We start from the raw sequence: 26,350 nt of genomic DNA, 5'->3' as shown, positions 1-26,350 counted from the left end.
TAATCAAAAGGCCCAAACTATGGACAATTGACCTTTGATAATCTGAGGCTCACCTCAGTTACTTTACCACAGGTCTCGTGCATGGTAGAATTTCCTCCCCAAGCTCCTTCAAACTGAAAGAGGAAGAATTTCAAATGAAGTGCTGGGGAGGAGATCATGAAAGACGAAGAGAAGTTTGCAGATGGGTAGTGTGTAACCACTTAAATAAAGTATGCAAGGTAGGAAGCTATGGAGGTAGGCTTGAGAAGTGGCAGCAGAAAGGGCATAGTTGGTGGCTAAAAGCAATTTCAAAGACAAAAGACACCATCTGCAACAGTGGTCCATGTAAAGTCAGGGTCTTCAACTATCATGTAAATAGCCTCCAACTCTCAAATTTGCAATGCATCACCTGAATTAGCGCCGATGGCAATAATTATCATAGCATTTAAAAAATGTTCAGAGAAGAACCCCAGTTACCAAGGTTCATAGACTACAGACCTATTACTCGTTAACATCAACAGTATAGATTGGTACTTGAGGATCAGGCTGGACATGCTGGACTGAAAGGCCAGTTTCTAGCTGTATGACTGATTATATATAACCTTATATTTTCACCTATGTCCCATCTGCCACCTTCTTGCTCATTGGTGTAATATGTTTATACCCTTGGTCTCATGTCTTCTATCAATGCCTTTTTTCCTGAATCTCACTACTCTAATATCTCATGGTTTATAATCAAGTCTACCTTCTTTAGCCATCACCCCCACACAGATCAGGTAAAGGAGGCTGTTGGAAACACTTTGTAGTCCCATCAATCCCCCTCAGAATCAACAAAATTGAAGAGGAATTAAGTAATCCTCAAAGGCAACAAAAGGGGTCCATGGCTTGTAATGGATGTTGTTCACAAGTCTATTCTCTTCTGGTGTACAAGTCTGGAAAGGATAGAGTCACACTTGGAGAAAGAGTCTGGAGTTGACTGAAAAGTTGTTCAATGCAAGATCAAGTTCAGCCGGTGAAGGACTGTAGTAATGTGAGTGAGGGGATTGGTTGTAACTCCATTTAAGTAAGACTTAGAAACAAAGAAACAGGGGCCGGCTGGTGGCACAACGACATCGGCGCCGGACCCGGGAGCAGAGGTTCCCAGGTTCAAAACCAGTTGGGTCCGCTCCCGAGTACACTTTCCATCCGTGCCGGGTTGAGTGTCGAGATCGCAACTCGACCTCATAACAGAAAAGGGAAAAACACTGTGAAAATGACTGTGTGAGGAGTGGCGTGCCATACAGTCTCTCTCTCGCTCTGCACCTTGTAAAAGCCATGAAAAAGACATCATCACGGATGCACACAGACGCACAGACTCGCATGCACGCAGGCACACATCAAAAAAAAAGCAAAGAAACATGGAAAACCTGCAGCACAATACAAGTCCTTCAGCCCACAATGCTGTGCCGAATATATACTTACTTTAGAAATTACCTAGGGTTACCCATAGCCCTCTATTTTTGGAAGCTCCATGTACCTATCATGGAGCCTCATAAGAGACCCTATTTCATCCATCTCCACCACAGTCGCTGGCAGCCCTTTCCACGTACTCACCAATCTCTGCATAAAAACTTGCCCCTGACTATCCACACAATCAAAGCCTCTCATCATCTTGTACACCTCTATCAGGTCACCTTTCATCCTCCATCGCTCAAAGGAGAAAAGGCCAAGTTCACTCAACCTATTCTCTTAAGGCATGCTCCCCAATCCAGGCAACATCTTTGTAAATCTCCTCTGTACCCTTTCTATAGTTTCCACATCCTTCCTGTAGTGAGGCGACCAGAACTGAGCACCGTACTCCAAGTGGGGTCTGACCAGGGTTCTATACAATGGTAACATTACCTCTCAGCTCATGAACTCAATCCCACGGTTGATGAAGGCCAATGCCTTGCATGGGGTACCTTATCAAATGCCGTGCTGAAATCCACATATACATCTACTTCTCTACCTCCATCAATGTGTTTAGTCACATCCTCAAAAAATTCAATCAGGCTGGTAAGGCACGACCTGCCTTTGACAAAGCCATGCTGACTATTCCTAATCATATTTTGCCTCTCCAAATGTTCATAAATCCTGCCTCTCAGAATTGTCTCCATCAACTTACCAACTACTGAAGCAAGACTCACTGGTCTACAATTTCCTGGGCTATCTCCACTCCCTTTCTTGAATAAGGGATCAACATCTGAAACTCTCCAATCCTCTGGAACCTCTCCCATCCCCATTGATGATGTAAAGATCATTGACAGAGGCTCAGCAATCTCCTCCCTTGTGGAAGATGTCCTGCCTCGTCCCTGTGTCGAAGACGCTGCGCCCCAGCGGCCTCAATGACTACAGACCTGTGGCATTGACCTCCCACATCATGAAGACCCTGGAGAGACTTGTTCTGGAGCTGCTCCGGCAATCCCCTCCAGTTCGCCTACCAGCCCCGGCTAGGAGTTGAGGATGCCATCGTCTACCTGCTGAACCATGTCTACGCCCACCTGGACAAGCCAGCGAGCACTGTGAGGGTCATGTTTTTTGACTTCTCCAGTGCGTTCAACACCATCCGCCCCACTCTGCTGGGGGAGAAGCTGACAGCAATGCAGGTGGATGCTTTCCTGGTATCATGGATTCTTGATTACCTGACTGGCAGACCACAGTACGTGTGCTTGCAACACTGTGTGTCCGACAGAGTGATCAACAGCACTGGGGCTCCACAGGGGACTGTCTTGTCTCCCTTTCTCTTCACCATTTACACCTTGGACTTCAACTACTGCAGAGTCTTGTCATCTTCAGAAGTTTTCTGATGACTCTGCCATAGTTGGATGCATCAGCAAGGGAGATGAGGCTGAGTACAGGGCTACGGTAGGAAACTTTGTCACATGGTGTGAGCAGAATTATCTACAGCTTAATGTGAAAAAGACTAAGGAGCTGGTGGTAGACCTGAGGAGAACTAAGGTACCGGTGACCCCTGTTTCCTTCCAGGGGGTCAGTGTGGACATGGTGGAGGATTACAAATACCTGGGGATACGAATTGACAATAAACTGGACTGGTCAAAGAACACTGAGGCTGTCTACAAGAAGGGTCAGAGCCGTCTCTATTTCCTGAGGAGACTGAGGTCCTTTAACATCTGCCGTTCAATGCTGAGGATGTTCTACGAGTCTGTGGTGGCCAGTGCTATCATGTTTGCTGTAGTGTGCTGGGGCAGCAGGCTGAGGGTAGCAGACACCAACAGAATCAACAAACTCATTCGTAAGGCCAGTGATGTTGTGGGGATGGAACTGGACTCTCTAACTGTGGTGTCTGAAAAGAGGATGCTGTCCAAGATGCATGCCATCTTGGACAATGTCTCCCATCCACTACATAATGTACTGGTTGGGCACAGGAGTACATTCAGCCAGAGACTCATTCCACCGAGATGCAATACAGAGCGTCATAGGAAGTCATCCCTGCCTGTGGCCATCAAACTTTACAACTCCTCCCTTGGAGGGTCAGACACCCTGAGCCAATAGGCTGGTCCTGGACTTATTTCCTGGCATAATTTACACATTACTACTTAACTATTTATGGTTTTATTACTATTTATTATTTATGGTGCAGCTGTAACGAAAACCAATTTCCCCCAGGATCAATAAAGTATGACTATGACTCCCACAGGAGCCTGGGGTATATCTCATCTGGTCCCGGTGACTTATCCAACTAAATGCTTTCCAAAACTCCAGCACATCCTCTTTCTTAATGTCTATAAGCTCAAGGTTTTCAGTTCACTGTAAGTCATCCATACAATTGCCAAGGTCCTTTTCCGTAGTGAATACTGAAGCTAAGTATTCATTAAGTACCTCCGCTATCTCCTCCGGCTCCATACACACCTTTCCATTGTCACACTTGATTGGTCCTATTCTCGCACACGTCTTATCCTCTTGCTCTTCACATATTTGTAGAATGCCTTGGGGTTTTCCATAATCCTGCTCACCAAGGCCTTTTCATGGCCCCTTTTGGCTCTCCTAATTTCATTCTTAAACTCCTTCCTGCTAGCCTCATAATTTTCTAGATCTCTATCATTACTTAGTTTTTTGAACCTTTCGTAAGCCTTTCTTTTCTTCTTGACTAGATTTACAACAGCCTTTGTACAACCATGGTTCCGGTACCCTACCACCTGCCTCCCTGCCGCATTAGAACGTACCTATGCAGAACACCGTGCAAATATCCGCTGAACATTTGCCACATTTCTGTCATATATCTCCCTGAGAATATTTGTTCCCAATTTATGCTTCCAAGTTGCTGACTGATAGCTTCGTATTTCCCCTTACTCCAATTAAATGCTTTCCTAACTTCTCTGTTCCTATCCCTCTCCAATGCTTTGGTAAAGGAGATAGAATTGTGATCACTATCTCCAAAATGCTCTCCCACTGACAGACCTGACACCTAACCAGGTTTCATTTCCCAATACCAGATCAAGTACAGCCTCTCCTCTTGTAGGCTTATCTACATAATGTGTCAGGAAACCCTCCTGAACACACCTGACAAACTCCACCCTATCTAAACCCCTTGTTCTAGGGAGATGTCAATCAATATTTGGGAAATTAAAATCTCCCACCCCGACAACCCTGCTATTATTGCATCTTTCCAAAATCTGTCTCCCTATCTGCTCCTCAATGTTCCTGTTACTATTGGGTGCTCAATAAAAAACACCTAGTTGAGTTATTGACCCCTTGCTGTTCCTAACTTCCACCCACACAGACCCAGTAGACAATCCCTCCATGAATTCCTCATTTTCTGCAGCTGTGACAGCTCTTTTGCCTCCCTCTCTGTCCTTTCTGAAACATCTAAAGCCTGGCACTCGGCCCTTCCTGCCCGAGCCATCCAAGTCTCTGTACTGGCCACAACATCATAGCTCCAAGTATTGATCCAACTCTGAGCTCATCTGCTTTGTTCATGGTACTCATCCAACCACCCCAATCCTGGCACAAACCAAGCATTGTAAGTTAAAAGCACAAGAGTAGGAAAACAGTGTTTAGTATCAGGACCAGTCCCTAGACACTTGCATCCCCCATCAGGAAGGCTTTAAAGATCTCTGCTTCTTTCTTGTTAACAGATCTGACCACTTTCCCTCTACCACCATCTTCCAAAGGCTGACAGATCTGAGCCTCACCCTCAACAACTTCTCTTTTGGCTCCTCCAACTTTTTCTGAACTAAAGGGGAAGCCATGGACACTGGTGTAGGCCCTAGCTATGCCTGTGTGGTCCTGTTTCAGTCCAAGTCACCCAAACATGCTCAGATGCAGTCTGGCAAAGGAGCTTTCCTCCATCATGCTGGTAGCGGTTCACATTCCACATCAGGCCAATGTCAGGCAGGTTCTGGAGGAACTGAGCAGCATAACCAGCAGGCATGAAACTGTGCACCCTGAAGTTTCCTTATCATTGTGGGAGGTTTCAACCAAGCCAGCTTGAAAAAGTCCCTGAACAACTACCACCAACATATCACCAGAGGAGCCAACACATTTCAGCACTGTCATACCACCATCAAAAACTCTCATCAGCCCATCCCACACCCACACTTTGGAAAGTTCCATCATCGAGTTGTACTACCACTCCCAGCATGTAGGCCGAGACTAAAGACAGCAGCACCAGTGGTGAGGACCAAGGTATGGTCAAGCGAAGCAAAGGAGCACTTACAGGACTACTTTGAGGTTGTGGACTGCACAACTTTCAGGGGTTCATCTTTGAGTCTGAATGAATATGCCACAGTTGTCACTAACTCTGTTGCACAACTTCACCGCCTCAGCTGCAAGAGGCAAGACTTGACAGCGGCTACCCATTTTAATTCAACATTGCATCCTTATTCTGACATGTCTGTGGCCTCCTCTGCTGCCACAATGAAGCTAAACTCAGGTTGGAGGAGCACCACTTCATATTCTGTCTCAGCAGTCTTCAACCTGATGGCATGAACATCGATTTCTCCAATTTATGGTAATTTCTCACCCCTCGCCCCCTCTCCATTCCTCATTCTGATTACCCTCTCACTCCTTTACTTTCCACACCTGCCTATCACCTCCCTCTGGTTCCCCTCCTTCTTCCCTTTCTTCCATGATCCACTCTCCTCTCCCATCGGATTCCTTCTTCTTCAGACCTTTATCTTTTTCACCTATCCCCTTCCAGCCCCTTTCATCCCACTCCTCATCCACCCTCCCCTTAAACTGGTCTCACCTAAAACCTGCCAGCACGTACTCCTTCCTCTCCTTCCACCTCCTTATTCTGATTTCAGCCTCTTCTTTTCCAGTTCCGATGAAAAGTCTTGGCCCAAAATGTCAACATTTTATTCCCCTCCATGGCTGCTGTCAGATTTGTTGAGTTCCTCCAGCATTTTATGCGTATTGCTCACTATTTCCAGACTTGGCAGAATCTCTTACGTGGATAAAGGCTACTTTAGTCCTCTTGATTCTTCTCTGCCAATCGTCAACTTCATGGCTGGTCTTTCGCCTCAGTGCCACTTTCCTGCATTATCCCTATATCTCAATTCCCCTACTGTCCAGAAATCCACTGATTACTTCTTTGAGCAAAGTCAATGATGGAATCTCCGCAGCACTCCATAATTGAGAATTCCATGTTAAAAGGAAATAAAAACAAAGATCTCCAGTCATTTGAAGTCTGAAACAATTGCTGGAAAACTCAGCATGTCAAACAGAATCTGTGGAAAGAGGAACAGTTAATATTCCAGGTCAAAGCTCCTTCATCAAAACTAGGAAAGAGAGTGATCAAGTTGGTTTTAAGTTGCAGCAGACAGAATATGGGAGGGCAGATTGAATGGATGGGATAAAGGGTATTTTTATGATATGGTGGGGCCAATTACCATGGGGGATAGACTGTAGATGATGTAATCTGGTTAGTATTTTAATAGGACAGTTAAAAAGAGAGCATGAATAAAGGATGTGAAAGGTGCAAAGTGCACAGTTGTAGGGAATACCTAACAGGTCAGGCCGTATTTGTGAGGAACAAAGAAAAAGAGCAAATAATATAAATGAATGACAACAGCACAACTGGTCAGTTATAGCATGAAGAAAGTTATTGATTGTGTAAGGCTGCAATGTACCCTGACAAAAGACAAAGTGTAGTTCCTGAAGTTTGCTTTGGGCCTCATTATAACAGTGCAGGAAACCACAATCACACAGGTCAGTGTGAATGGGATGGAGACTTAACTGGGAAGTCAGGGTTGGCCTTCCAGACTGAATATTCTTGTAAAGCAGTCACACAGTCTGCACTTGGTTTCTCCAGTGTGCGGGAGACTATGTTGTAAACACCAAATGCAGTATGCCAAAATGGGGGAAAACACGCAAATGAAGTAAAGACAGGTGTTGCATCTCTTGTGGTTTTAAAGAGATGACCCAAGGGGAATAGTCGTGGTGCACATCGGTACCAATGACATAGCAAGGAAGAGTGAGGAGGTCCTGGAGAGTGAGTATAGAGAGCGTGGTAGGAAGTTGAAAAGCAGGACCTCGAGGGTAGTAATCTCAGGATTGCTACCTGTGCTATGTGCCAGTGAGGGTAGGAATAGGATGCTCTGGAGGATGAACAAGTGGCTGAGGAATTGGTGTAGGGAGCAGGGTTTCAGATTTCAGGATAATTGGGACCTCTTCTGGGGCAGGTGGGACCTGTAAAAGAGAGACGGGTTACACTTGAACTACAGGGGGACCAATATCCTTTCAGGGAGGTTTGTTAATGCTATTGGGGGGGCTTTAAACTAGATTTGCAGGGGGATGGGAACCACAGTACCAGAGCTGACAGTGTGACTGGGGTGAAAATAAGTTATGTTAAAAGTTCAAGCAAATCCACTAATAGAAAGGTTGTGAGTGGTGGTAAAAATCTTCTGAGGTGTATATATTTCAATGCTAGGAGTATTGCGGGGAAGGCGGATGAGTTGAGGGCGTGGATTGACACGTGGAATTATGACGTTCCAGCAATTAGTGAAACTTGGCTACAGGAGGGGCAGGACTGGCAGCTTAATATTCCAGGGTTCCGATGTTTCAGATGTGATCGAGGCAGAGGAATGAAAGGTAGGGGAGTGGCATTGCTTGTTAGGGAAAATATTACAGCAGTGCTCAGGCCGGACAGATTAGAGGGCTTGTCTACTGAGTCCTTGTGGGTGGAGCTGAGAAACAGGAAAGGTATGGCCACATTAGTGGGATTGTATTACAGACCACCCAATAGTCAAAGAGGATTGGAAGTGCAAATCTGCAGAGAGATAGCAGGCAACTGCAGGAAACATAAAGTTGTGGTGGTAGGGGATTTTAATTTTCCATATATTGATTGGGTCTCCCATACTGTTAGGGGTCTAGATAGTTTAGAGTTTGTAAAATGCATTCAGGAAAGTTTTCTAAATCAATATATAGAGGGACCAACTAGAGGGGATGCAATATTGGATCTCCTGTTAGGAAATGAGTTAGGACAAGTGACAGAAGTCTGTGTAGGGGAGCACTTTGGTTCCAGTGGTCATAACACCATTAGTTTCAACTTGATCATGGACAAGGATAGATCTGGTCCTAGGGTTGAGGTTCTTAACTGGAAGGCGGCCAAATTTGAAGAAATGAGAAAGGATCTAAAAAGCGTGGATTGGGACAGGTTGTTCTCTGGCATGGATGTGATCGGTAGGTGGGAAGCCTTCAAAGCAGAAATTCTGAGAGTGCAGAATTTGTATGTTCCTGTCAGGATTAAAGGCAAGGTGAATAGGAATAAGGAACCTTGGTTCTCAAGGGCTATTGCAACTCTGATAAAGAAGAAGAGGGAGTTGTATGACGTGTATAGGAAGCAGGGAGTAAATAAGGTGCTTGAGGAGTATAAGAAGTGCAAGAAAATACTTAAGAAAGTAATCAGGAGGGCTAAAAGAAGACATGAGGTTGCCTTGGCAGTCAAAGTGAAGGATAATCCAAAGAGCTTTTACAGGTATATTAAGAGCAAAAGGATTGTAAGGGATAAAATTGGTCCTCTTGAAGATCAGAGTGGTCGGCTATGTGCGGAACCAAAGGAAATAGGGGAGATCTTAAATAGGTTTTTTGCGTCTGTGTTTACCAAGGAAACTGGCATGAAGTCTATGGAATTAAGGGAAACAAGTAGTGAGATCATGGAAACTGTACAGATTGAAAAGGAGGAGGTCCTTGCTGTCTTGAGGAAAATTAAAGTGGATAAATCCCCGGGACCTGACAGGGTGTTCCCTCGGACCTTGAAGGAGACTAGTGTTGAAATTGCAGGGGCCCTGGCTAAAATATTTAAAATGTCGCTGTCTCCAGGTGAGGTGCCAGAGGATTGGAGAGTGGCTCATGTTGTTCCGTTGTTTAAAAAAGGATCGAAAAGTAATCCAGGAAATTATAGGCCAGTAAGTTTAACGTCGGTAGTAGGTAAATTATTGGAGGGAGTACTAAGAGACAGAATCTACAAGCATTTGGATAGACTGGGACTTATTAGGGAGAGTCAACATGGCTTTGTGCGTGGTAGGTCATGTTTGACCAATCTATTGGAGTTTTTCGAGGAGGTTACCAGGAAAGTGGATGAAGGGAAGGCAGTGGATATTGTCTACATGGACTTCAGTAAGGCCTTTGACAAGGTCCCACATGGGAGGTTAGTGAGGAAAATTCAGTCGCTAGGTATACATGGAGAGGTGGTAAATTGGATTAGACATTCAATGGAAGAAGCCAGAGAGTGGTGGTAGAGAATTGCTTCTCTGAATGGAGGCCTGTGACTAGTGGTATGCCACAAGGATCAGTGCTGGGTCCATTGTTATTTGTCATCTATATCAATGATCTGGATGATAATGTGGTAAATTGGATCAGCAAGTTTGCTGATGATACAAAGATTGGAGGTGTAGTAGACAGTGAGGAAGGTTTTCAGAGCCTGTAGAGGGACTTGGACCAGCTGGAAAAATGGGCTAAAAAATGGCAGATCGAGCTTAATACTGACAAGTGTGAGGTATTGCACGTTGGAAGGACAAACCAATGTAGAACATACAGGGTTAATGGTAAGGCACTGAGGAGTGCAGTGGAACAGAGGGATCTGGGAATACAGATACAAAATTCCCTAAGAGTGGCGTCACAGGTAGATAGGGTCGTAAAGAGAGCTCTTGGTACATTGGCCTTTATTAATCAAAGTATTGAGTATAAGAGCTGGAATGTTATGATGAGGTTGTATAAGGCATTGGTGAGGCCAAATCTGGAGTATTGTGTTCAGTTTTGGTCACCAAATTACAGGAAGGATATAAATAAGGTTGAAAGAGTGCAGAGAAGGTTTACAAGGATGTTGCAGGGACTTGAGAAACTCAGTTACAGAGAAAGGTTGAATAGGTTGGGACTTTATTCCCTGGAGCGTAGAAGAATGAGGGGAGATTTGATAGAGGTATATAAAATTATGATGGGTATAGATAGAGTGAATGCAAGCAGGCTTTTTCCACTGAGGCAAGGGAAGAAAAAAACCAGAGGTCATGGGTTTAGGGTGAGGGGGGAAAAGTTTAAAGGGAACATTAGGGGGGGGCTTCTTCACACAGAGAGTGGTGGGAGTATGGAATGAGCTGCCAGACGAGGTGGTAAATGCGGGTTCTTTTTTAACATTTAAGAATAAATTGGACAGTTACATGGATGGGAGGTGTATGGAGGGATATGGTCTGTGTGCAGGTCAGTGGGACTAGGCAGAAAATGGTTCAGCACAGCCAAGAAGGGCCAAAAGGCCTGTTTCTGTGCTGTAGTTTCTATGGTTTCTTAATCAGAAGAGTGGACCAGAAATCACAATTGGAATAGACTCTTTGGAACCGCTGAAAGTGGAGAGAAAGGTATTTTTTAGTGGTACACCCTCATTTACATCCATCCATTCGGAATATTAGTTTAGATTTTCATTCTTACCTAGCATGGCCTGATCTACTAAGCATGCCATTACAGCTAGCTCTACATTTAGTCATAGTCATACTTTATTGATCCCGGGGGAAATTGGTTTTCGTTACAGTTGCACCATAAATAATAAGTAGTAATAGAAATAGTAATAGTAATATTACTATCAGTAAATAGTAATAGTCATAGAAATAATACATAGTAATAGAATAGCAGTAGAAAATAGCAATAAATATTTAAATAGTAATATGTAAATTATGCCAGTAAATTATGAAATAAGTCCAGGACCAGACTAGCCAAATCATCTTTTTCTCCTTACCCAATTTCAGGTAAGTGTCTGATCCCTTTCCGCAGACGCTGCTTGACCTGCCAAATGAAGCAATTTTTCCTCGCTTTATTTGCCATATATGCAGCTTTTAAAAATATCCAGTTTTTGAAACAGTTGTGAACTCAAAGAACAAATTATTTATCCAGAACAAATTAATAGGATAAGAAGTGTATGCGCAAAACCCGCGTAGATATTAAGCTCGAAATCTAAATTAAAAGGAAGAAAGCTGCACACATTCTGCAGGTCCTGTAGCGTCTATGAAAAGTGAACGGTTTGCTTTTACCGTCTATTAACGGGAAAAGCCTGGAAACAGTAGTAACTTGCCACTGTCCCTCTGTAATCACCCTCAGCACTGGGTGCAAGGAGCCACACGTGGACACCGCCGCGGGGGCTGCCATGACACCGAATAAACCAGGAAACATTTGCATTAACTTTCCCAGCACCGACACCGCTCACCTTCTGCACCCCCGTTGCGCCGGTTCGTTCCCGGAAGCTCGTCAAATTTCAGCGGGTCCACGCGCTGCCGCCGCCGCCGCGCTCGGCAACGTTCACACCCGGCGCGCGCGCGACGCGAGTGGTCGGCCGGCAGCTTTTGGTGCGCATGCGCGCCGCGCTTGGCGGTGTTCATACCCGGCGCGCGCGAGTCCTTCAGTGCGCACGCGCGCCGCGGTGGCCGCGCCGGGCTGGAGTTGTGCGGTTGGCCGGTGTTGGCGGCGGCTGGAGACGGACACTCGGAGGCCCCCAAGTAGGGGGACGGCCTGACAATGGCTACCAAGGCCGCCGCGCAGACAAGCTGCGGCTGCCGAGGGATCCGTTCGTGTCTGAGTTGTGAGCAGGCCAAGGGCCCGGTTGCTGTGGTGCCCAAGTGTCAGCGGGTTAGTGTCTCTCCGTTAGATGTGGCTTCTCTATTGGAAATAATTTATGGAGGCACGGGGGATTGCAGTACTTCAGTCTGGAGCAACAAGCAATCTGCTGAGTGAGCTCAAGGGTCGAGTAGCATCTGTGAGAGGAGGAATTACTTTGCCCCCAGAAATGCTGCTCGACCAGCTAATTAGTGTAATTGCCTCTACCAGAATGGTGATTGCACGTGAATGAATGGGGCCCTTCTTAAAGAAGCCTCACTGATCACCAAGACTAGGGCTGCAAGAGGTTGTGATGGACACCGATGTTACAGTGGTGTTCAAGAGTATTTGAATATTGGTATTAGTCTGTTGTCACATGTACCAGGGTGCAGTGAAAAATCTAGTCGGGAAGTGTAGATAAATGGTTCATGTATAGGCAGAAGAGATTTAGTACTATCGCTTTCAGTTAGGTCTGACGAAGGGTCTTGGTCTGAAACGTCGACTGTACCTCTTCCTATAGATGCTGCCTGGCCTGCTGCGTTCACCAGCAACTTTTATGTGTGTTGCTTGAAATTCCAGTGTTTGCAGATTTCCTGGTGTTTGAGATTTGGTGTAATTTGGTTTTGTGCTGAACATAGACATTATGGGCTGAAGGGCCTCTACCAGTGCTGTACCATCCTGTGTTTCATGTTCAAACCCTGTACTGTTGGAAACCTGAGATGAAGTTAACACCAGGCAGGCTAGTCAATAATGGAAGTGTGATTCTTCATTTTCACTCCTGTGGAATATATAGCCCAATATATCATTCTGGCATAGCTGGCTATGAGGAACATTTGGACAGACTGGGCTTGTATCCACTGGAAATTGGAAGAGTCAGTGAGGATGTGACTGAAACAGATGAGAGGCTTGAGAGAGGGCACGTGAAGAGAAAGGAAGTTTCCTATTATGGCAGAATATAGAAACAAGAAAATCTGCAGATGTTGGAAATCTGAGCAACATGCACAAGATGCTGGAGGAACTCAGCAGGCCAGGCACATCTATGGAGTTTAGAAAAAAGGACAGTTGACGTTTTGGGCTGAAACCCTTGGGCAGGACTGAACAAACAAAGCTGCGGAGCAGATTTATGGAGGGGAGAGAGAACCAGCTGGTGATGGGTGAAACTTGGAGGGGAGGGATGAAGTAAAGAGCTGGGATTGATTGGTGAAAGAGACAGAAGGCTGTGGAAGAAAGAAAAAGGGGGGAAGGAGCACCAGAGGGAGGCGATGGGCAGGCAAGGTGATGAGGTGAAAGGGAAAAGGGGGGGCATTACTAGAAGTTTGAGAAATCGATATTCATGCTATCAGGTTGGTGGGTACCCAAATGGAATATAAGGTGTTGTTCCTCCGTCCTAAGTGTGGTCTCATCACAACAGTGGAGGACTCCATGGATGGACATATCAGAATGGGAAATGGAATTAAAATGGGTGGCCACAGGGAGATCCCACTCGTTCTGGTGGAAGGAGTATACATACTCAGCGAAGCGGTCTCCCAGTCAACGTCGGGTCTCACTGATATACAGGAGGTCACACCAGGAGCACGGACCGCAGTAAATGACTCCAAAAGACCCACAGGTAAAGTGTTGCCTCACCTGGAAGGACTGGGTAGGGCCCTGGATGGTAGTGAGAGAGGAAGTGTAGGGGTAGGTGTAGCACTTGTTCTGCTTGCAAGGATAAGTGCCAGGAGGGAGATCAGTGGGGAGGGATGAATGAATGAGGGAGTTGTGTAGGGAGCGATCCCTGCAGAAAGTTGGGGGAGGGAAAGATGTGTTTGGTGGGAGGCTGGTGGGGTGGTAGGTGAGAACAAGAGGAACCCTATCCCTGGTAGCGTTGCAGAAGATTGGGTAAGAGCAGATTTGTGTGAAATGGAAGAGATGCGGGTGAGGGCAGTGTTGATGGTGGAGGAAGGGAAGCCCCTTTCTTTGAAAAAGGAGGACGCCCCCTTTGTTCTAGAATGAAAAGCCTCATCCTGAGAGCAGAGGTGGAAGAATTGAGAGAAGGGGATGGCACTTTTACAAGTAGCAGTGTGGAACAAGGTATAGTCCAGGTAGCTGTGAGAGTCCGTTGGTTTATAATAGACATCAATGGATAAGCTGTCTCTGGAGATAGAGACAGTGAGAGTGAGAAAGGGAAGGGAAGTGTTGGAAATGGACCGGGCAAATTTGAGGACTGGGTGGAAGTTGCAGGCAGAGTGGATGAAATTGAGGAGTTCAGCATGGAAGCAGCACCAATGCAGTTGTCGATGTAGCATAGGAAAAGTGCGGGACGGTCACCAGTGAAGGCTTGCTGTTCCACGTAGCCAAAAAACAGGCAGGCATAGCTGGGACCCATGCGAGTGCCCATGGTTACCACTTTTGTTTGAAGGAAGTGAGACCCGACGTAGATTGGGAGACTGCTTCACCGAGCAGCTATGCTCCATCTGCCAGAACAAACAGGATTCCCCAGTGGGCACCCATCTTAATTCCACTTCCCATTCTGATATGTTCATCCACGTCCTCCTCTACTGTCGGGATAAGGCCACGCTTAGGCTGGAGGAACACCTTGTATTCTGTTTGGGTAGCCTCCAACCAGATGGCATGAACATTGATTCCAGTAATGCCTCCACTGCCCCCTTCACCATTTCCCATCCCTTGGTCCCTTTCTCATGTTATCTCCTTGCCAGCCCATGGGCTCCCTCTGGTGCTCTTCTCCCGTCTTTCTTCTTTCTTCCATGGCCTTCTGTCTCTTTCACCAATCAACTTCCTAACTCTGTTTCATCTCTCCACCTGCAAGTTTCACCTATCGCATGGTGTTTTTCTCTTTCAAATCTATTTCTCAGTGTTTTTTCTCCAGTCCTGTTGAAGGGTTATGGCCTGAAACATTGACTGTGCTTTTTTCCATAGATGCTGCCTGGCCTGTTGAGTTGCTCCAACATTTTGTGTGTATTGTTTAAATATTTAAATAGTGTGGAAATAGCAGGGGCTCTGACAGAAATATTTCAAATGTCATTAGAAATGGGGATGGTGCCGGAGGATTGGCGTATTGCTCATGTGGCTCCATTGTTTAAAAAGGGTTCTAAGAGTAAACCTAGCAATTATCGGCCTGTGAGTTTGACGTCAGTGGTGGGTAAATTGATGGAAAGTATTCTTAGAGATGGTATATATAATTATCTGGAAAGACAGGGTCTGATTAGGAACAGTCAACATGGATTTGTGCGTGGAAGGTCATGTTTGACAAATCTTATAGAATTTTTTGATGAGGTTACTAGGAAAGTTGACGAGGGTAAAACGGTGGATGTTGTCTATATGGACTTCAGTAAGGCCTTTGACAAGGTTCCACACAGAAGGTTAGTTAGAAAGGTTCAATTGTTAGGCTTTAATATCGAAGTAGTAAAATGTATTCAGCAGTGGCTGGATGGGAGACGCCAGAGAGTAGTGGTGGATAACTGTGTGTCTGATTGGAGGATGGTGTGTAGCGGTGTGCCTCAGGGATCTGTACTGGGTCCAGTGTTGTTTGTCATATATATTAATGATCTGGATGATGGGGTGGTAAATTGGATTAGTAAGTATGCAGATCATACCAAGATAGGTGGCGTTGTGGATAATGAAGTAGGTTTTCAAAGCTTGCAGAGAGATTTAGGCCAGTTAGAAGAGTGGGCTGAAAGATGGCAGATGGAGTTTAATGCTGAAAAATGTGAGGTGCTACATTTTGGCAGGACTAATCAAAATAAGACATACATGGTAAATGGTAGGGCATTGAAGAATGCTGTAGAACAGAAGGATCTAGGAATAATGGTGCATAGTTCCCTGACGGTGGAATCTCATGTGGATAGAGTGGTGAAGAAAACCTTTGGTATGCTGGCCTTTATTAATCAGAGCATTGAGTATAGGGGTTGGGATGTAATGTTGAAATTGTATGAGGCATTGGTAAGACCAAATTTGGAGTATTGTGTACAGTTCTGGTCACTGAATTATAGGAAAGATGTCAATAAAATTGAGAGGGTACAGAGGAGATTTACTAAATTGTTGCCTGGGTTTCATCTCCTAGGTTACAGAGAAAGGTTGAACAAGTTAGGTCTTTATTCTTTGGAGTGTGGAAGGTTAAGGGGGGACTTGATAGAGGTGTTTAAAATTATGAGGGGGATCGATAGAGTTGACGTGGATAGGCTTTTTCCATTGAGAATGGGAGAGATTCAAACGAGGACATGAATTGAGAGTTAAAGGGCAAAAGTTTAGGGGTAACATGAGGGGGAACTTCTTTACTCAGAGTGGTAGCTGTGTGGAACGAGCTTCCACCAGAAGTGGTTGAGGCAGGTTCAATGTTATCATTTAAAGTTAAATTGGATAGATATATGGACAGGAAAGGAATGGAGGGTTATGGGCTGAGTGCAGGTCGGTGGGACTAGGTGAGAGTAAGAGCTCGGCACAGACGAGAAGGGCCGAGATGGCCTGTTTCCGTGCTGTAATTGTTATATGGTTATTGGTATTAGTTTATTCTTGTCACATATACTATTTCCTATTATGGGAAGACCTAGGGCTCTTTAAAAATAAGGGGCTAGCTGTTTAACACACTCAAGGTCATGAGTTTTGGAAATTTCCTTAAAAAATGGTAGAAGGAGAATCTTTAAATATTGTGAAGGCAGAAATTGATAAATTCTTGTTAAGCTAGAGGTTTAAGGATTACCATCACATGCTGTAAAATAGCATTAAAAGTTAGAGCCATAATCTTGTTAAATGGTAGAGCAGGTACGGAGACTGAATGTTCTATTTATGCTCCCATTTTGTTCAGAGGAAAGGATGGTATGGCCCTCCGTTGATCGAGGTCGACCATGGGTGTCGCGTCCTAGCTGTCATGTGCAAGTCAGGGCAGTACGATTTGGAGAGCAGCCTGTTGCCCATGCAGCAGGCTCTCACTCTCCACACGGTTGATGAATTCAAAGGAATGGCAGAGACTGATAGTTTGGCACCAGTGGCATCGCAGAAGTTGCCAGTCAGCATTGAACTCAACTTAGGACTGCCTTAGGGATTCCAGCTCTGGATTTTTCCTTGGGGTTTACTCTTGAAGCCTTCCCCACTAGTGGGTATAGCCTCAAGGTTGTGGAGGTTTGAGATCAGAGTTTTCCTTCTCAATGAGCTGACAGCCAAGGCTGACCGGGCCCCTTCTGCAAGAAGAGACTGGTTTTAAGGTGCCATTAACCAACCTTTGCCCCCTCTGTCAATGGAAACTGTTCTACTGGGTCTAGTAGCTAAGGAGCACGAAGGCCAGGAGTTCGACTTGGTTGTCGGAAGTTATTTGAGACGCACGCCATTGGGAGCATTAATAGATAGTGGGAGCTTATCCCCACAGCTCCCCACCGCCCCAGACTGTGATGCAAAAGGTGCTGACCAATAGATAACTAGAAAGACATCAGGTCATTGGAAGTTAGTGAATTTCAAGGGCATTTATTTTCAGTTTGGGTGAAGGAGGGAAGATTCTCAGTTTGACAGCAACAGCGAGTTCAATTTGCAGTGGTTACTTCATCAACCAGCATTCATAATGACTACAGAAAGTGCTGGAAAAGCTCAACAGATCAGGCAACCTCTGTGGAACTAGAAGCAGCTAATGATTCAGATGAAAGATCTATGGATTATTTGATAATAAATTTTCCACCAGAAATATTTTTCTCGTTTCCTTTTCCACTGCTTGTACCTAACCTGCAGGATATTTCCAGCATTTTCTGTTTTTAGTTCAGATTTTCAGTATCTCCATTATTTTTGAATTTTCATAACACCTGCAACCTGATTGTCTTTGATTGTGAGATGAATGATATCATAAGACCATAAGATCTCAAAGTGGAGTTAGACCATTTGACCCAACAAGCATGTTCTGCCATTCACCACCTTTCTCCAGTCCCCTACACCACACACTTACTTCTCTGTCTGGCAGAACTGGTCCTCGCCCTCAACAAATTTTCCTTCTGCTCCTCCTACTTTCTCCAAACTCAAGGGGTAGCCATGGGCCCCAGCTATACTTGCCTCTTCATTGGCTGTTTAGAACAGTCCATGTTCAAAGCCTTCCCTGGTAATGTTCCCCAACTCTTCCTCTGCTAACTGCTTCATGCACCCATGAGCTCATCACTTTAATTAACTACGCCTCTGACTTCCATCCTGTCCATAAATTCACTCAGTCTATTTTAGGCACATCCCTCCCCTTTCTCAATCTCTGACTCCATCTCTGGAGACACAGCCAGCTGACATCTTATAGAAATCTTACGATTCCCATGGGTATCTTGATTGACTATACCACTTCCCATCCTATCTCCTGTAAAAATGCTATTCCTTTTTTCGATTCCTTTGCCTCCACTGCATCTGTTCCCAGGAGACAACTTTTCATTCCATGATGCCCTCCTCAAAGAACGGGGTTTCCCTCCCTCCACTATTGATGCTGCCCTCACCCGCATCTCCATTTCCCAAACATCTGCATTCACCCCACCTTCCCTCCGCCTTAACAGTGATTGACTTCCTCTTGTCCTTACCTCCCTCCCCATCAGCCTCCGCATCCAGTACATCACCCTCTGCAACTTATGTCGTCTCCAAAGGGATGCACTAAACAAATCTTTATCTGCCTCCCCCTCCTCCAGCTTTTTGCAGGAATCACCCCTTCATGATTCCCTTGTGTATTTGTCCCTCCTGGCATATATCCCTGAAAGTGGCCAACGTGCTACACCTGCCCATTTAGCTCCTCTGTCCCCTCCATTCAGGGCCCCAAACAGTCCACCTAGGTGAGGCAACACTTCAACTGTGAATCTTTTGGGGTTGTCTATTGTGTCCAGTCCTCCCAATGTGACAAAGGTGAGCCCCATTGTAAATGGGGGACTGCTTTGTTGAGCACCTCTGCACTATCTGCCACAAGTGGGACTTCCTGGTGGCCAAACAATTTAATTCCGGTTCTCAATCCCGTTCTGACATTTCAGTCCGTGGCTGCCTCTTGTGCCAATATGGGGCCACCCTCAGGGTGGAGGAGCAACACTTTATATTCTGTTTGGGTAGCTTCCGGCCTGATGGCATGAATATCAACTTCGCCTTCTGATAAAACAATTTTCTTCTCTCCTGCCTATCACTCCTTCCTGGGTCCCCTCCTCCTTCCCTTTCTCCAATGGTCCACTCTTCTCCTACCAGATTTGTTCTCCAGCCCTTGACCTTTCCCACCTACTTGGCATTCCCTATCACCTTCCAGCTAGCCTCCTTCCCACCTCCCTCCCCCCCACCTTTTTTATTCTGGCACCTTCCTCCTTTACTCTCAGTCCTTGTGAAGGGTCTCAGTCTGAAATGATGACTGGTTACTCTTTTCCATAGATGCCGCCTGACCTGCTGGGTTCCTCCAGCATTTAGTGTGTGTTGCTTAGGATTTCCAGCATCTGTAGATTTCCTCATGTTTATAAAACAACGCAATGTTTGGATATGACTTGTGTTGCATTTTATATTTGTATGTGCACCTTGCACTCCTTTTCCAATTGGATTAAAAACTTTTCCATATATGTTGGGAATGTTAAGAAAACACTGAAGTTGTGTTCCTGGTCCAAAAACAAACATGTATTATTTATATGGTATTTGATTTGGTCAATGAATTTCATTGTTTTTTTTATCAAAAAGTAGTTTGGGATGGAGTGATACTGATGCCAGTATTTTTTTGTGTCAAAATGCTCTTTCTAATTATGTGAACATTGTCATTAAAAACTCTTTCTACAGAGAACATACCACTTCACTTATCATCCCAAGTCAGGCTTGGCAGTTGGGGATGACTCCACATGTCTGAGTGGCTGGGCTTTTCCATTTCCTGGCGTATTTTTAGCAGAAAATTTTGTGAATGAAGAGGAAGAAACAGAGTTGGTGAACCTGATGGATAACAATGAGTGGAAACCTTCCCAGTCTGGACGAAGGAAGCAGGTTAGGTTTCCCTGTCATGATGAACATATTATTTATGGATCACTTGCTGGGACACCGATACAATACAGTTTTGCAGTATACCTCCATAAAGTGATAGAATGAGAAATTTCTGTTTCAAGTGATCAGATGTGATAGCCAATTATTATTTAATTCCATTCTTCCTTTTGTGTTTAACAGTTTGTTTTGATTGGATTATAGAAGACAACTTCCCATTATAGACATTAATCAGTCTGGTGCAAATATGTCACACTTCCCAAATATCTTAAGGCATTTGTAAATAGTTTTTCAAAATGCATGCAAAGCTATGTGCTGAGCTTTTTTAAAGTGTCGATGCAATAGATTTTAAAGTAACTCAACAGATTTTTTTCTTTTAAATACAATTTTAATTAAAGTCCACTCTTATTAAAATCAGTCATTTCAAGTTTCCTGTTTTGGATGTTCACTGTGTCCCTTGACATTCCAAGGATCTGGAAGTACTTAATTGAATTGTTTCTTTTGCTATTAAAAACATTTGTAACATTGTTATATAATATTGAGGTTCTATCTACAAGCAGGGATTAGAGTGATGCAAATTATTAACCAAGCAGAAAATGCTGAAATTAATCAACAGGCCCAACAGTATCTGTACAGAGAGAAACAGTTATCAGAGCAAGGAAAAATCAGTTCCTAATTCTGATGAATGATCACTGATCTGAAACGTTATTTCTGCTTCTCTTTTCAATAGTTGTTGCTGGACCTGATTGAGTATTTTCAACATTTTCTGCTTTTAGTTCTGTATTTTTTTCCATTTGCATTCACCAGATGAGTTTGAACACTCCATTTATTTTGAATGCTGTTTTAAATTCTTTTCATCTGTTGACTGAAATTACTTGGGTATCAGTACATTTTCATTCTTGGGTCAGATTCTTAGAAGAGAATAATTTAATATAAACTTTTGTGGGAAATTGAATATTTAACAGGAAATTTATGAACCATATCGTTTAAAAACATATGAATAAAACTAACTGGAATGTGAAAGAAGTGAGGAGATTTGTGGTGATTGATGCCAAATTGAAGAATCTGTTATATTGTGATGCTTGCCATAGTCTGAAAGAGAAAGCAGGCATTTATACATAATTTCCTCCAGTTTCATACATCTGTACTGTATTTACACAATACCTTCGATCCATAGGCCAATTCAGTATGGTTAAACTTGGATAGAGTTAAACCGATGGATCAAGTCAAAGCTTGGTCGACCCACCCTATTTGTTCATGAATAGTTCAGAATAATTAAACAGTTACTGTGAGTCGAGCATCAGAATCAGGTTTATCATCACTGGCAAGTGACGTGAAATTTATTAACTTCCCAGCAGTAGTTCAGTGCAATACATAAACTAGCAGAGAGAGAAAAAATAATAATAAATAAAATAAAATATAATAGTAAATTAACAAGTAAATGAATTGCGTATATTGAATAGATCTTTAAAAATGTACAAAAACAGAAATACTGTATAGATTTTTTCTAAAAAGTGAGGTAGTATCCAAAGCTTCAATGTCCATTTAGGAATTGGATGGCAGAGGGGAAGAAGCTGTTCCTGAATCGCTGAGTGTGTGCCTTCAGGCTTCTGTACCACCTACCTGATGTAACAGGGAGAAAAGGGCATGCTCTGGGGGCTGGAGCAACAACTCCCAAGAACATAAAAAAGACCAACATCTGAGTGCCAAATTGAAGGCTGAAGCAAACAACTTTAGCCAATTGTGCTGAGTAGATGATTAATCCCAGCTTCTTCTTGAGGGCCCCATACTCACTTAGACTTGACTTCAGCCAACTCAATTCCCAACACTTAAATAGTAAGAAAAATACTGGAGAAAAAGTCCAACAGGAGAATAAATGTGTGCTGGGTTTGTGATCCAAGAACATATCTGGAAATCTGTTCTTTCTCCCCAACCCAACAGTTTGGGAATTTGAATTCAGTAAATCTAGAATTTGGGAGGAAAAAAGTATTGTGCTATCAGTAACAATTAACATAAACCTTTAAAAAGTAGTTATAGATATCAGTTTGGTTTTCTATTTGCTTTTAGGAAATGTGTGTCTTGTCTTCCCTAAGTGGCTCAGGCCAGTAGAAATATTATTAACCTTATCTGCCCTCTGAAGTGGTTTACCTAGCCAATAAGCTATCATCATTATCTTTCCAGGAGCAAATATTAATGGACAATAATTGCAGGGCTTGCCAGTGATTACAAGTGAAGAAATAAATTAGAATTCTTGTTTCAATCCATTGTTACTCATTTGTTTCCTTGTCAACTTTCAGGACTATGGCCCAAAGGTGAACTTTAAAAAGCACAAGTTGAAAGTGGGATGTTTCAGTGGTCTACCATGTTTCAGCCTCTTGCTTGTGAACCGAATGGCGCAGTACAGTGTCCTGGAAAACTTCCTTCCTGTGGAACAGTGTAACCTAGATTACAGACCAGAGCAAGGCTCTGCCATTGATCCACACTTCGATGACTGGTGGCTGTGGGGCAGACGTTTGGTCAGCATTAATTTGTTGTCTGAAACTGTGTTATCAATGACCTGTGATTCAGATGATTTCCTCCAGCTACACTTGACTGAAATGGGACAAAACGCACAGCAATATGATCCCATAAATGGTAATTCAGAAAGCATTTTTGATTTCAATGTTGATATTCCAGGTCCCTGCAAAAATCAAAGATCTGTACCTTCCAATGATGTAGAGGTGGCAATTCATTTACCAAGGCGATCTTTAATTGTTTTGTATGGAAATGCACGATATAAATGGAAACATGGAATTTACAGACAAGACATCAAGTCAAGGCGAATTTGCAGTACTTTTAGGGAGCTATCAGAAGAATTTGTCAAGGGAGGGAAACAAGAGGCACTTGGGAAGGTGCTCTTGGATATTGCATTCAGCTTTAAGGGTGTTCCCGGATAATATTATTGCTGAAACATCAAGAAGGAATGATTGTGATTATAGAACTCACTCTGGGATATGTACATTTAAAAACTTGGCTTAAGTTATTTTATTCCCTCTCCCTACCATGCAGCCTGGTTTTAAATAACTGCTCTATATTTTTACAGATTAAAAGAGTGAGTACAAGAATCATGAATTTTGATTTTGTTTCCTCAACTGCCCCATTGGGGGAAACTGCTTTCTCTATGCAGAATTATGTATTGTTAATCACACTATTACTGAGGATACCTGGAAGACATTATGGTGTTAAAATCTTGCCCTGATATTTACTCTCAGGCGGTCTGTCAAGATCGGGGATGATTTATTTTCATTCCATTTTGGTAGGTTCTGAAGTGGCTGTTGAAGTCAGTGTGGGACTGGATGTACAAATAAGTAGTTTGAAAGCCGTCCTACTATGCTGTTTTTTTGTGTTATTCCGAATGCAAGGACGCGAGATTCTCAATGCTGCCCCAAATGCGTCTCCTCCATTTTAAGGGTTGTCATGGAGCTTTGAGAACATACTTGAAAATTTTCTTCCCATCTGGAATCTCTTGCATGACAACTTTGAACTCAATGTCTGTTTAAGACTCTAATGTTGGCCCTGTGAATGTTGTGGCCTGCCTAGTGTAGCCAACCTGGGGATAATTTGGGCCTCCATACTGAGAAACCAGTTAAGCAATGGAAGTTTTGGAAATTCTTTTGCCAAATAAATTTTAGTTTAAATTGATTTCAATTTTCTTTGTTCTGTATTTCATCTTGGTATCATAGAATAAGGACAATGAGTGCAAGTCTGGTTTTAATATTGCACTCTGTAAAGTTCCATGTTCCTTTTCTAGACGGTATTTTTGTTCCTTGAAAGACTGATTTCTTTTCAATTACTCCAGACAACAAAGATTTGGCTTCAGAATACTTGTGAGTATATCATACGGATGTTGTGCTTATGATCATGAAAATCACAATGAAATTTCCCAAATCATACACTTTTTTTTGTAATTACCTATATTTGTTCTTTCAATTCATAATTCAAGTCAATTAAAATGTTGCCCACAATGTAAGCCAAAACATTTTCTGTCTTGTCCAGGTATGCCTGAGTATGCTTAGGTAGGACGGATGCTGCGTGGCGTGACATCACATGCACACTGTTCTATGGATTACCTTTACATGTATATTGATTTGCAATCTCGTCGATGTGCATGTTCTATGCACAGCATTTTGTGTGTACTAATAATACAATGATGCACTTTCAGGAGTATTTGTGATAGCAAAATGACTCACCATGCTTAAATCTCAAAGACTGAGCAGGAATCCTCTTATCAAGAAAGTCCATGAGCTCTACTTTGGGTATGAAATTGGTGACCAAGACAAAGCCTGTACTTCTCACATTTGGTGTATTCCCATTGAGACTTATTTCCTACAAATCTTGGCGCAGTCAGTGACGAGCCTGGTGAAAGGACCTTGCATTCGTGGAGAAACTGGAATCCATCAATGCTGGCTGATTATTGTTAGACACAAGTGAGAAGCCGTCAGACAAATCATTTTTACATTTTACACCAAAATATTTTTGGCTTAGTTGAACTATTGCAAAGCACCAGCACTGTTATGCAATTAAATGCATTATATTCAATAAAAGTTCTTTTTTTGTTTGTTTCTCCAAATTCCTCAATGATACAAATAGTTTGAAATTATATTTGTGTTCATCTTCAAGTGGTCTTATCATAACGACAGAATTTCTGAAGAAGCAACACTTTTGTTGTCCAGTGTTATTGTTACTTGTACTGAGGTGCGGTGGAAACCTTTGTTTAGCATACTATCTATTTTATCAGATCAATATATTGTAGTACAAGGGAAAACAAAAACCATGCAGAATAAAGTGTTGCATTTACAGAGAAATTACTGTGCAGGCAGACAATAAGGTGTAAGTTCATGACAAGGAAGATTGTGAAATCGGGAGCCTATTATCGTACTAGGGAACTGTTCAATAGTCTTAGCAACGGAATAGAAGCTTTCTTTGAGCTTCTTGATACTGGCTTTTGTATCTTCTGCCCAATGGGAGGAAGAAGGAGAGAGAGAAAATGTCCAGGGTGGATGGGTTCTTTGGTTATGCTGGCTGAGGCAGCAAGAAGTGTAGATAAAGACCACAGAGAGGAGGCTGACTTCCATGATGTGCTAGGCTGTGTCCACATCACTGCAGTTTCTAGAAATCCTGGGCAGAGCACTGGTCATACCAAGCCGTGATGTTATTCAGATGGGATGCTTTCTATGGTGTGTGTGTGTATGTGTATATATATGTGTATGTATGTACATATATGTGTATGTATGTACATGTATGTGTATGTACATATGTATGTATATATGTGTGTGTATGTATATGTGTATATGTATGTGTGTGTGTGTGTGTATGTATGTATATGTGTGTATGTATATGTGTATATGTATGTATATATGTGTGTATGTATGTGTACGTATATATATGTATGTATGTATATGTATGTGTATGTATATTTGTGCTCCACTCCCCTTCCTTAAATCAATAACCAGCTCTTTTGTTTTGCTGACACCGAGGGAAAGGTTGTCCTCATGACACCATGTCACGAGGCTCTATCTCATTGCTGTACTCTAGCACATCATTATTTGAGATTTGATGGCGGTGTGATCTGCAAGCACGTAGATGGAATTAGAGCAGAATCTTCCAACACAATGGTGAGTATATAGTAAGTGAAGTAGGGGGCTAAGGATGCAGTCTTGTAGAGCACTGGTGTTGAGGATAATCATGGCAGATGTGCTTCTGCTTGTCTTTGGATTGTGGCTTGTTTGGCAGGGAGTCAACGATCCAGTTGCAAAGGGAGGTGTTGAGTCCCAAGTCAATGATTTGGGTGATTTGGGTCATTTGTATCATGAGTTCTTTGGGCCTGTCTTTCATTGCCGAGGCCCAAAGAACAACAAGGCAAGGCAGCTTTTTCTATTGCCATACTTGTGTGGCTTTTGAAAAGCATTCTTTAGGTCTGACTTTCTTCCAGCAGTTGACAGACAATGTAACAAGTAGTTCCTGTTGGGAAAAAAACTTGCAGGTAGGGTTTTTGCATATCAAGGGTGGAAGCAACATCAATATCATGATTTCTATATATATCTTTGCAGGATTAGACACAGTTAGACCATAAGATATAGGAGCAGAATTAGGCCAGAATGAGTCAGCTCAACAATTACATCCTGGCTAATCCATTTCCCTCTTGGGTGTCAATCTCCTGCCTTCTCCCCATAATCCTTTATGCCCTGACTAATCAAGAATCTATCAACCTCAGCCTTAAATATACCAAATGACTTGGCCTCCACAGCTGCCTGTGGCAATGAATTCCACAGATTCACCAGTCTGGCTAAATAAATTCCTCCTTGTCTCTGAAATGGATGTCCCTTGTTTCTGAGGCTGTGACCGC

General features: G+C 43.4%; 2 protein-coding genes across 6 annotated transcripts in view; one reads left to right on the top strand and one right to left on the bottom strand.

Annotated features, from left to right (window-relative positions):
• The window catches only part of lrwd1 (leucine-rich repeats and WD repeat domain containing 1), a 78,222-nt gene extending 66,446 nt beyond the window's left edge, over positions 1–11,776 (bottom strand). Inside the window, exons 1-2 of one of the 4 annotated variants that reach the window (XM_063031381.1) lie at positions 11,648–11,738; positions 6,206–6,686 (exon numbers count right to left, since the gene is read on the bottom strand). The gene's annotated coding sequence lies outside the window, so the exon portion shown is untranslated. Of the gene's footprint in view, positions 1–6,205; positions 6,687–11,647 lie in introns of all 4 variants that reach the window. The other 3 variants (XM_063031382.1, XM_063031380.1, XM_063031383.1) reach the window with 3 other exon arrangements.
• Positions 11,777–11,835: 59 nt separating this feature from the next.
• On the top strand, positions 11,836–24,504 carry alkbh4 (alkB homolog 4, lysine demthylase). Of its 2 annotated transcripts, XM_063031386.1 has the most exons (4): positions 11,961–12,066; positions 13,445–13,642; positions 19,774–19,971; positions 22,263–24,504. In XM_063031386.1, exons 2-4 carry the CDS (start codon positions 13,622–13,624, stop codon positions 22,899–22,901), a joined length of 858 nt encoding a protein of 285 aa, XP_062887456.1. In that variant the 5' UTR covers positions 11,961–12,066; positions 13,445–13,621; the 3' UTR covers positions 22,902–24,504. The 2 variants fall into 2 exon arrangements, with proteins under 2 accessions (XP_062887454.1, XP_062887456.1); XM_063031384.1 differs by lacking the exon at positions 13,445–13,642 and having other exon boundaries at positions 11,836–12,066.
• The last annotated feature ends 1,846 nt before the right edge of the window (positions 24,505–26,350 follow it).

The sequence above is a fragment of the Mobula hypostoma genome, chromosome 23 (assembly GCF_963921235.1).
Source record: "Mobula hypostoma chromosome 23, sMobHyp1.1, whole genome shotgun sequence".
NCBI classification, from domain to species: domain Eukaryota; kingdom Metazoa; phylum Chordata; class Chondrichthyes; order Myliobatiformes; family Myliobatidae; genus Mobula; species Mobula hypostoma.
This window is presented reverse-complemented; position numbering and strand designations above follow the sequence as displayed.

Excerpts from the sequence above, each read along its gene's own strand:
- alkbh4 (XM_063031384.1), top strand. The coding sequence starts at position 11,956 with ATGGCTACCAAGGCCGCCGCGCAGACAAGCTGCGGCTGCCGAGGGATC. Across the intron at positions 12,067-19,773 it reads TGGTGCCCAAGTGTCAGCGG|AGAACATACCACTTCACTTA; the intron begins GTTAGTGTCTCT and ends CTCTTTCTACAG. Across the intron at positions 19,972-22,262 it reads AGTCTGGACGAAGGAAGCAG|GACTATGGCCCAAAGGTGAA; the intron begins GTTAGGTTTCCC and ends GTCAACTTTCAG.